This window comes from Manihot esculenta, chromosome 15, assembly GCF_001659605.2.
Source record: "Manihot esculenta cultivar AM560-2 chromosome 15, M.esculenta_v8, whole genome shotgun sequence".
Classification (NCBI taxonomy): Eukaryota; Viridiplantae; Streptophyta; class Magnoliopsida; order Malpighiales; family Euphorbiaceae; genus Manihot; species Manihot esculenta.
The window spans coordinates 7,923,740-7,935,033 of record NC_035175.2 but is presented as its reverse complement, the minus strand read 5'-3'; the positions used below and the strand labels follow the sequence as shown (position 1 = coordinate 7,935,033).

Here is an 11,294-nt window from a genome sequence, read left to right as displayed (position 1 = left end):
CAGTGGCCATATGACAAGACGATGTCCCTCACCTAGAACCTCCCCCAAGCCAATGTTGTCAAAGCCGAACTTGATCAACCACAAAACTGGACGGTGGACTGTGTATGATAATAATGCGCTCACTATTGCCGACAGTAAAACCCACTCTTCCAATTCTCTCTGTGGTTCTTCTATTGCTCATGTTAATGGTTATTCTTTCATATTTGATAATGTTCTTTATTCTCCATCTATCACTAATAATTTGTTATATGTCTCGCTTTTATCTCACAAAATAATACATCTATTAAATTCTTTCATATGACTTTAATACGGCTGCATTTATCATTAATCATGTGCCATTTTCAAATGTTCAAAATCAAATACCTTAAGAGTTTTGATTTTTGGAAAAATCAAAGTATGATGAATTACATGTGTTTGGATCATTCATGGCTAAAATCGTATATCATCCAAAAACCGTATTCTCCTTATAAATTAGCTCCAATCTTTTGGGGATACAGCAAAATTCACAAAAGCTATACTTGTCTTGAACTCTCATCTCATGCCATATCTTATGTTTTTTGAGCAGGTGTTTGCCTATCAGAAGCTAGATGATACAATCTCATTACCGCTTGTACCTATTCAACAAACTGCTGGGATTTTAGGATCCTCTCCAAAATGCAGCTCACATCATACGCATACCACACAAAACGCAACCTCAACACAATCAGCCTCCACTGGCCCACAACCAAGCCGAAGCCTAGCAGACTGTGCCTCTCCCATCCACACCGTTTCATTAAATGAAACGCAAACTGACTCGCCAAACCAAGCTGCTAGCCTAACCGAACCTACCACCCAAGAACCTCTACACACCGTTTCATTAATACCTTCGCACCCCATCACTCCACTTCATCTTCTTCACTTCAACACGAAGAACCAAACCCAGAAACCATATCTGCACCTGCTCATACACCGCCATTAACGTCTGCTCTTGAGAATGTGTTGCCAACTATAAAAACTCACTCTATAGTTACACGGCAACAGACTGGTACATTAAAGTCAAAGATTCCTTGGTATCCCCAATCTCATAATGCTACAGTCTCCACATTAGTTCCCGCTTGTTATACGCAGGCTATTAAAAGCTCTAATTGGCGAGATGCTATGATTCAGGAATTTAATGTCCTGATTCAGACAGGTACATGGGAATTGGTTCCTCCAAGTACTGCACAAAATATTGTGGGTTGCAAGTAGGTTTTTCGAGCTAAACAGAGAGTCGATGGGAGTATTCACCGCTACAAAGCGAGGCTAGTAGCAAAAGGGTTTCATCAGCGTTGGTATTGATTATTTTGAGACTTTCTCTCAGTCTCTTATGATTGGATAATAAAAAAGTTAGATGTTTCTAACGAATAAAACCAGATCATGTTTGTCGACTTGGGCATTCTCTCTATGGCCTTCATCAAGCACCGCGCTAGTGGTACAAAAAGTTTCATTCTGCCTTAATTGCTATTAGTTTTCGAGTCTCGCCTGCAGACTCGTCATTGTTTCCTTATGTCAAGAATAACGTTACACTTTTTGCTTTAGTGTACGTTGATGATATAATTTTGACAGGTTCTAGCTCCACTGTCATACAACAAATAATCTCGTCCTTACAAACGGTTTTCATGCTAAAGGATCTTGGCAGGTTAGAGTATTTTCTTGGTATGGAGGCCAATTAGCTAGATGATGGTCTTCTTCTCACACAACACAAATATATATTAGACTTGCTATAAAAAGCTAGAATGGTCAAATGCAAAGGAATCTCTACGCCAGCCGATTCGAGAGAAAAATTGCCATCTAATGGAAGCTCCTTATTTTCTGATCCTACGTTATATCGTAGCATCGTTGGTGGATTTCAGTATATCAGCTTAACTAGACCAGAGGTTTATTTTTTTGTCCATAAAGCTTCTCAATTTCTTCAAGCTCCCACGAAAGATAACTGGAGTTCAGTAAAGCGAATATTGAGATACTTGAAGGGCATAATGAGTTTTGGACTTTTAATTCAAAAGTTGCATCGGACTAAGTTAAATGTCTATACTGATGCTGATTGACAGAAAATCCAATATTGATGACAGAAAATCCACTACTGGCTATGCGATCTTTATGGATCCAAATCTTATTTTGTGGAATTCCAAAAAGCAATAAACAGTTGCTCGTTCATCCAGTGAAGCGAGTATAGAGCCATTGGACTTGTCACTACGGAATTGACATGGGTACAAACACTTTTGCGTGATATCAGTTTCTATTCTGCACATACACCTAATTTATGATGTATCAGTTTCTATTCTGCACATACACCTAATTTATGATGTGATAACATTGGTGTTACATATTTATCGGTTAACCTGATTTTTTATGCACGCACAAAGCATTTTAAAGTTGATTTTCATTTTGTTCGTGACAAAATTCAAAAGAAAGAGTTTCACTTAAATTGAAAGAACGTGATAAAGATTACAAGTTGTAAATATTAATTTTATAATTATCACCGGTAACTACTAAGATAAATTTGTAATCTATTATAAAAACAATATCAATACAGCAAAGAAAGAAAAAACTTCTCAATTCTCTAAACAGACTTCTATAGATATGACGAGAGAAAAGCCAGGAAAGTTGGTTAAAAATTAGTTATTGCCAACCATTTAATTAATTGAGTTAGATATATTGTAATTTTATTACTCTTTGCTAGGACAATAACAGTATAATTAGGACATTATGAGAAATTAAAAAAATTAAAATTAAAATTAAAAATTTTCTATTATTTAAATACCTTATTATAATGAAAACTATAAAATTTCTATAATAAAATTACTCGATTTTCTGTATTTTGAAATTCCAAAAATAAAATCTCTTCTTATATTCTCTCTTCTCAACTATTCCTTTTGTTCCCACATATATTTACTGTGCAAATAAACAAAATTACAGAAATTCAGTTTTTCTCCATTCCAATTCTCTTCTTTAATTGATAATTCAAAAAAAAGACTGTAATTTACATATTTGAAGCTTCTTATTTGGCAGATTAATTGCAAAGTCCATATACGTATAAGCACAAGAAACTCCAAAGACCACATAAAAGCAAAACAACAATTATTATTGACCATATGTAGATCCAGCCACACAGCTGGTGGTGGCCGGAGGTGAAATTGAACAAGTTACAAGGTTGAACATATATAATTAGCCTTGGAAGCCGGAGATCTCGATGCCTTTGCCGGAGAAGCTCACAGCTGGTGCACTAAACTTACTGAAAAGTTTGTAGGAGGAGACGAGTGAAAGCAGTATATAGAAAGCTACTACAACAAATGTAATCACTGTAGAAGTTGTGGCTTTGTGACAGAATCCTCCAAACGATACACAAGCTGCACTCCAAGTGATGGCCGTGTCTCCCTTCCTCGCCAGGTAAATCACCTCCACCGATACCGCCGCCGCCGCCAGAATTATGTACGTTAACACCTACACATGCAAATTCAATTAAATATTTATATTACGTAAAGGGTTTTAAGCAAAGCTTCTGATATAGAAGTAGCTATAACCTGATCGAGGAAGAAGAAGGTCCAGGCTTTGGACATGGTGGATGGTCGAGGCATGGCTACGATGACAGCCGACAGAAGGGAATAACCAGCACAGACGCCATTGGCATGCACCAAATACCTGCATTAATTATTGGATTATTCAATATTCACCCATGAGAGAGAGAGGTGGTGATGAAAAACCTGAAAGCGCCGAGATCAGAGTAAGAGAGAGAGCCGTAGTCGTTGGTCTGAGAATTCTTGAGCATGAGGACGAGAGCTGAGATACAGAGAGCCATTGGAACGAGACGGAGAATAGTCTCAACCGTGCGCAAGGGACTTGTTGGTTCCTCACGGTCATCTGTGGTGGAACCTATCATCCCCATGGGCGAGTTGCTGTCTCCAACTCCTAGTTTGTCGCCTTTATCCATGTCTCTAGTATGTTCTCTGGGAAAAGTGATGCAGATGAGTAGAGGGCAGCTAAGTAAAGAAGATAACGAGGAGAGAGAGGTTATTAATGGAGTAGGTGGGGTAGATGAGAAGCATTCACTGCCATTACTTGTCAAGGCAAGGTCACACATATCTAAGTGCATGAGAGACCCAACAGCTCGTCCTAAATCATTTTCTATCAGTTTTGCCTTTAATTTTTGTGCATAAATCTAAGATAATTCATATGAAACAATCGTATCATGTTGGTTCGCAGTAAGAAAATTTTGTTTGTACTCATTCGCTCAACACACATGATATTAGATTTTATTTAATTTTTTTTATAATATTCATTTATTTAAATTTTATTTATTTTTTAAAATGAAATTTATTTGATGGTGACTTAAAGATACTGATCAAACCCAAAATCCATTGATCCGATTATCATGATTCAGATCATTCCATAGAGATGACTCGTCTGGTCCCATCCGAACTCGGTTCCTTTTTCTCAATTCTGCACCGATTCGATTTTGAGTCGTGTGGTGGGGCCTCAATTCCCAGCCCATGTCTATGTCATAATTTGTTTTTTTCAAATATTATAATTTTATTTAAACTTATTTTTATACCTTAATAAGCTTTTTATAGATAACTTTACATTTAAAAATTATATATTTATTCTTTTTGAAAAAAAAAAAAACTTTTTAGAGAAATCCATATCTTGTCAGAGAGTAACTCTCCGTTTGACCACAATCTCATTTGGTTAGGGATAGACGAGTGATCCTCGCCTCAAATTCATCTGGTTGCCATTTCTTATGCTATAGGCTAGCCAAATAAATTTTTATTATCTTGAAATTATTATTTAGTCTTTTATTATAAAAAAATTATTAATTCATTCTTTAATTTTAAAAATATATTAAAATATTATTAAAATTTTAAAATATTATAAAAAATATAAAATTTTTTTATTACGAAATTTTAATTAATAAATATTTTTATAAAATTAATAAATTTTCCCTTATTACAAATATTAAATATTAAAATATTTAATACTTAAAAAATAAATTTATAATTTTTTACTAAATAATAAAATATTTAATAACTAAAATTAAATACATAATTAATTATAAATTTTTTAAAAATATTGATGATTTAACTGCGTTGTACATTTTTTAATTCGTTATAATATTTGTACATTTTATTTATTTATTTATATATATTATGAATTTAAATTATAATATAAAACTAATTATAATAATTTAAATATAAAAATAATAAGAAACTGATATTTTAATATTATTCTAATAATTTAACCTTTATTATATTTTTATAAATTAAATAATTTTAAAACGATATACCATAAATTCAAGTCGGTCTAATGTATTCCACACTTTTAAAGTGGTTGATGTATTTTTCAAAATCCACAAACTAACTATTGAATATTAAATTTTTGTATGGTAAATTTTTTTTATTATAATAGGTTTAATCTCAACTGTCATAAGAACCTAACACAAGGCAGACTTTTCAATTTGTACAATTTTTAATTTCATTAACTTTCTGATGAATATAATAGGCTCACATGCTATCATGAATCTTTTTCAAATATCCCATATTTTTGTGCTAAAGAAAAACACCACAATTTGCTGAGAAGAGGAGGAGCAAGAAAATGCAAATTCCCCACAATACCTTATATGGAAATAAAGAAACTTGCAGAATACAAGGCACAACTAAGTGACCCTCTTAACCGGACAAGCATGATTCCTTTCACCCTAAACACCAAGCAAAGGCACAGCTAAGCTACACTTTGCCAATTATTTAAATAAACAAAGCACACTCAACATAGAAACTGGAAACTATATGCCTAATTTCTGTTTCAGCATCAGGATAAAGTCATAGACCATTTTTGGGTCAGGAAGGGCCTTAGATATAGACTCTTTCTGCAGGCACCTCTTAGCCCAAGCTATCAGCACAGGACATTCAGCCTCTATGCTGAAGTTTCCAAAGGTTTCATAGGCATAAAACCAAGAATAAAATGGTACCAATGCAACATCCACATATCCAATGTTTTCCCCACCAAAATAAGGCTTGTTTCCAAGCTCACCTTCCAACAACTTAAGGGCCTCGATGAATTCTTTCTTGGCTGCCTCCTGCTCTTCTCCTTTTGTAGTCCATACCTTCCTCCCAATATCATATATCTGCATTGCATATCATCAGTGGATTAGCTAAATAGCTCATGAATTACATTTTACAATGATCAACAAACCCTTTACATATGGTAACTAACACTATTTTCTCACTAGACAATCATATATCTTTAATACCTAAATACATAATTCAACTCTAACTTTTACGTCTTCTCAACAAAAGTGCATAATTCCCATCCTCAACCAAACAAAACACAGACAAAAATGGTGCAAACATGAAGAGTGATAACTCCAATTTCCCAAACAAAACAGATCCATACATATTATAGCAAAAAAACAAGTTTTGCTGATTGATTCTACAGGCCCACAAAAATGCTTAGCAGAAAATTTTTGTTATTAACTGCAAAACATTTCCACGAAAAGAAAATTTCATCCCTCTTTTAGGGCAAAAGAAAGCAAATTCATAAATATATATACCTTCTTGTCGACAAAATCAGCCCAGAACCTAGCCTGGGCTCTCTGGTAAGGATCGGAGGGCAAGAGAGGAGACTTATCGTGCCACGCTTCATCAACATACTGGACAGCAATAAGGGACTCACAGATGGATTTTCCTTTGTGGATGAGAACAGGAATCTTCTTGTGGATTGGGTTCATCTGCAAAAGAAGAGGGCTCTTGTTCCTCAAGTCCTCGTCTCTGTACTCATATTTGACACCCTTCTCAGCCAATGCTATTCTGACTCTCATCCCAAAAGGACTTGGCCAGAAATCCAAGAGAATCAATTCATCAGCCATTTCTGCTCGTCTTAGCTACACTATCACTGAGACTGGACTCTGCTTGTGTCGGCGTATCGTGAATTCAGATGCAACGCGAATGGATGCGGTGGGTTTGTATTTATATAGCCGATTTTTATTTTTCATTTTTCTTAAATGATTATATATACAATTTGAGTGAATTACAGTCGAAAACAAATAAACAAAAATCCAGTAATCTCATTTCCAACAAAATATTTTTTTATTTATTTTAAATGAATTATATAAAATTTATTAATTTTAAAAAATATTTTAGTGATAAAATGTAAAATAATATTAGTAAAGAGATTTATTGTTTTAATTATATTAAATAAAATGAATTATAAATATTTTTTTATTAGATGGAGTAATAAAATAAATCTTCTCAATTTTTTGCTTTATTCTGGGTTCACATTTCTGGAATATTCCATTCCTGTTGCTTTCAGAATTTGGACCAATACTTTCAATAATGTGTTTTTTTTTTTTTTTTGATAAGTTGAAAAATTAATTCTTAAATCTGTGAGATTGGTTTAATATTAACTTTGAGTATAAATAAATATTAATATATACTTTTTTGAAATATAAATTTTATTCATTTATTCATTAATAAACTGAGTAAATTATATTTATTATTAAAAGCAAATTCATAAATTATTTAGAAATGAAAAATCAATAATATGATAAATAAAAAGAAAAATAACTTTATTTGAATTTATTAAAATTAAAATTATATGTAAAACATTTATAGGCAAAATTCATTCAGTTGTATCTTTCATTGAAATATCTCCATAACGTAGGGTGCCCATGTTGCCAGCAAGGCCTTTGACAAGCTCGTGGAAATTTTAAACGGACCATTTAGAAAAGAAAATGATTGATATATCAATTCTCAGTTTCTCACCATGCCCGTTTAGTACGTTAAAAAGACAGGAGAAAATGACTGTCGTCCTTAAATTTTAATAATATTAATTATTTAATTTTTATAATTATAAATTTTAATTAAAATGTTATTATAATTTAAAATATAATTATTGGATTTCTCTATTAAAAATTACTATGCGTTTTCGTTAATTTTTTAATAAAATATTTAAAATGACTCTTCTCCTCTAATTTAATTCAGTATCAAAACACGTGTAATTCTCTATTAATTTTAGTCTTATTTTATTTCTATTTTCTCTTTTATAAATTTTTATTTTATCATCTAATAATCATTCTTTCAAGTTTTATAAACAGTTAAACACAATATTTCATTTAATAAAAAATTTTTAAAATTAATAAAACTTACAAAGAATTAATAAAATTTTAATTTATAAAATACAATCCATCAATACAGTATAAAATTAAAAAAATTTATTTGCTCATATTTATTTTTCAATTCAAATACACAAAAATAATCTAAAATAAAAAAAAAATCACTCATTGCATTTAGAAACTCACACATCATCGATCAACAAAAACAGCAATTGCCGATTAAGAATCAGAAGGGAGGGAGACGATTTACTGACTGAGAGTGAGATGGGAAGGAAACGATTTATTGACCGAGAGTGAAAAATGAGGGAGATTGCCGACTAATTTGCAGTACCAGCAACGAGGACAAGAGAAAGCATGGCAATACTAGCGATGAGGACTAAAGGAAATGGCAGAGAAGAGCAAAAAGGACCGGTGGACGCAGCAATGATGTGGACACCGTGAATAGCAGAGGGCCAATCGGTAGGAAGAGAGAGGAGGAACACGCGCGGCTGTACCAAATAGAGAGGTGGAGAACTCGGCGAGGAACGGGACAGGACAGGGCCAGGCCAGGCGATATAGATGGGTGAGCTTGAAGAGAGAGAGAAATGGAATGAAAAAAGAGGAAAGGCTAAATGAATTTCACCGAGGGTAATTTTATCATTTCCTAATATTCTCTCTTTTGACTAAGGATTTTACTAATAGACTAACAAAATATTTAATAAAAAAATTTAATTGCTATATTTTAAAAATAAGGGATATTTTAATTGAAATTAATAATTATAAAAACTAAATAATTAATTTTGTTAAAATTTAGAAATTTCATAGTAATTTTTAAAAAAATATATTTATTAATTTTAAAATTAATTTGTATTTTTTAATTTATTTTATAATTTTAAATAATTATATTTATGAAAAAAGCTATAGTAAAATATAATAATTTAGTTGACTCGGTAAATGTCGTCGTTATTTAAAAAATAAAATTTAAATATTTTTTAAGAATATTAATTTTTTAATAAAAAGTATTTTTTATATAAATTATTAATTAAAATATTAATTTTTAATTGAGTTTACAACATATTTAAATATTACTAATATAAATTCTGAGTAATTTAATTTTGAAGGGAATGTTACCAATTTACATTCCTACTCATGGTTAAGAAATCAGGGGCAATAGCGTGAAACTCGAAAAAGTAGGACCTTTTTTGAAATTTTGAAACAATTTAGGATCTCTTTAAAAATAACAAAATAACCCTTCTAAAATTTTGAAAATTTAAGGACCTTATTTTTATTTTAAACATTTACAATATGATTTTTTATTTTTATAAGACTTCTATAATTAAAACATTATATACTCAATCTATAATATTTTTACTTTAAATAACATTTTAATTCTTAAATTTTTAAATAAAATTAATTTTTAACATCAAAATGTTAATCGTTTAAAATTTGATTACAAAAAGTTATTCAATTTAAATAATAAGAAATTAATATGTAATAAAATGATTAAATTTATTTTTGAAATAAAACACAATTTATTCAGTTTTTCAAAATTGAGTATACAATGTGGATTTCACTAATTATTAATAAATTTTAATAATTTCTCCCAGAACTCAATTAATTTCCTCAAAGTAAATGATGTATTTAGATTTTCAAACTATAAAAAAATTAATCATTGTAATATTTTACTGAATTTCGTGAATTTTTAATAAATATTATTTAATGAGTTTATAAAATAAAAATATTTTAGATACATAATTTCTATAATTTTTATCTTTTTAAATATAAAGTTGATGCAATTAATGAAAAAAATAATGTTTTTTTTTTGGAGATGATAACAAATTTATTAATGTACTAAATATATTGACTGAAAATAGCATAGCAGTGATTGATACAAGCCATCATCACAGACAATTAAATAAATAAAATATTTTTTTTATGGTAAATATATAAAATAATTAGAAAATAATTTGGTTTAAATAATATAATTATGTTTGTTAAATATATTGTTTGCATTATTTAAATGATAATATTAGCTCTAAAAATATTATTTAATTCTGAAAATTAATTTATTTTATTTGAATGGATAATTTTACTTTTAAATCAAAATATTATTTAAAATTATGAAAATTTCAAGTAAAATAATTTTATGTCTATTTATATATACGGAACAAATATCTAAAAAAGAATTTAATTCGTATTTCATAATGAATCAAACATAAATAAATATCAGCTTTACGTTTAAAATTTTGATGAACACCGAAAAAATTACTATTTAATAAAAATTATGAAATATGATTATAAGTGGAAGCGAAAAATAATCTTTCGTTTATTTTAGAAGAGGGATATATCAAAAAGAGCCAACGATTTGAAAAGTTGCAAGAGTTCTGTGACCAGCGAGAGGGGAGATTTCCGGGTTTTCTATCCATAATTTTTATTTTTATTTTTTTTGTTTTGTGTGATTTCGTTATTATGTTTGGTTTTTATGTGATAGTTTTACCGTTTTGATTTATGATTTTATGGGTTTTGTTTTGCAAGGCATGCAGAATCTACTCTGAGAGAGAATTCTCGTGCCTTGATGTTTGACAATTTGATATTGTACCGCTAGGTCTCCTATCTTGCTGTGGTGGTCGTCCTGTTAGTGGAGAATCCAGCTTCTTCCTTCTGTATTTATGGATTGTTGATAGTCAGTTGATTGAATCTGATTTTGGTTGTTTGTAGCATATTTTTGGTCTTCTTAACTTCATTTTGTCCTTGTGATTGTATACCCTTTCTTCTTTTCTAAACATGCATCAAGCTTTTTCTCACTTTATTTCCGTTAGGTCTCTTCCTTTCCTCTTCTTTTCCTCCTTTTTTCGGTTGTGACTAAGACATTAGCGGTGGATGTGTTTTGAACAACTTTTGGTTGGACCGTTCGGATTGGGCTGACTTCTCTGTTAGGTTTCTTTCTTAGTCCACTGAGCCTTTTAATTCGTTTATGCATGTTAAATTTTTTTGTTTGTTCTCGTAAAATAATTTATTTTTATTATTTAATTTGAATTTAAAAATTAAATATATTTATATATAAAAATCTTAATAAAATTTAAAAAATAAATATTTTTTATTAAAATAAAAATTAATTAAATTAAATTTTTATAAAATTCTTAATTTCAGATTGAGGATTAAAAAAAATGCAATGGACTATGAATATGTAGATTAA

General features: G+C 30.2%; 2 protein-coding genes and 1 long non-coding RNA gene across 3 annotated transcripts; 1 reads left to right on the top strand and 2 right to left on the bottom strand.

Moving 5' to 3' along the window:
• Window positions 1-3,081: 3,081 nt before the first annotated feature.
• Window positions 3,082-4,114, bottom strand: LOC110601158 (CASP-like protein 2A1). The gene is made up of 3 exons (XM_021738194.2): window positions 3,720-4,114; window positions 3,540-3,657; window positions 3,082-3,459 (listed from the first exon to the last, which is right to left on the bottom strand). The coding sequence occupies exons 1-3, from the start codon at window positions 4,106-4,108 to the stop codon at window positions 3,184-3,186; spliced, it is 783 nt and encodes a 260-aa protein (XP_021593886.2). The 5' UTR covers window positions 4,109-4,114; the 3' UTR covers window positions 3,082-3,183.
• A 1,463-nt stretch (window positions 4,115-5,577) lies between these two features.
• On the bottom strand, window positions 5,578-6,968 carry LOC110602561 (probable glutathione S-transferase). The gene is made up of 2 exons (XM_021740109.1): window positions 6,560-6,968; window positions 5,578-6,133 (listed from the first exon to the last, which is right to left on the bottom strand). The coding sequence occupies exons 1-2, from the start codon at window positions 6,872-6,874 to the stop codon at window positions 5,792-5,794; spliced, it is 657 nt and encodes a 218-aa protein (XP_021595801.1). The 5' UTR covers window positions 6,875-6,968; the 3' UTR covers window positions 5,578-5,791.
• Window positions 6,969-8,298: 1,330 nt separating this feature from the next.
• Window positions 8,299-10,899, top strand: LOC110602470. The gene is made up of 2 exons (XR_002485972.2): window positions 8,299-8,746; window positions 10,434-10,899. It is a non-coding gene; the product is annotated as an uncharacterized LOC110602470 (long non-coding RNA).
• Window positions 10,900-11,294: the final 395 nt, after the last annotated feature.

What these genes read in the sequence shown, in the direction of transcription:
- LOC110601158 (XM_021738194.2), bottom strand. Translation starts at nt 4,108, where the DNA reads ATGCACTTAGATATGTGTGACCTTGCCTTGACAAGTAATGGCAGTGAA. An exon ending in TCTGATCTCGGCGCTTTCAG is followed by an intron (nt 3,658 to 3,719) that starts GTTTTTCATCAC and finishes TAATTAATGCAG; the next exon opens with GTATTTGGTGCATGCCAATG. An exon ending in CCTTCTTCTTCCTCGATCAG is followed by an intron (nt 3,460 to 3,539) that starts GTTATAGCTACT and finishes TTGCATGTGTAG; the next exon opens with GTGTTAACGTACATAATTCT.
- LOC110602561 (XM_021740109.1), bottom strand. Translation starts at nt 6,874, where the DNA reads ATGGCTGATGAATTGATTCTCTTGGATTTCTGGCCAAGTCCTTTTGGG. An exon ending in CTGATTTTGTCGACAAGAAG is followed by an intron (nt 6,134 to 6,559) that starts GTATATATATTT and finishes TATGCAATGCAG; the next exon opens with ATATATGATATTGGGAGGAA.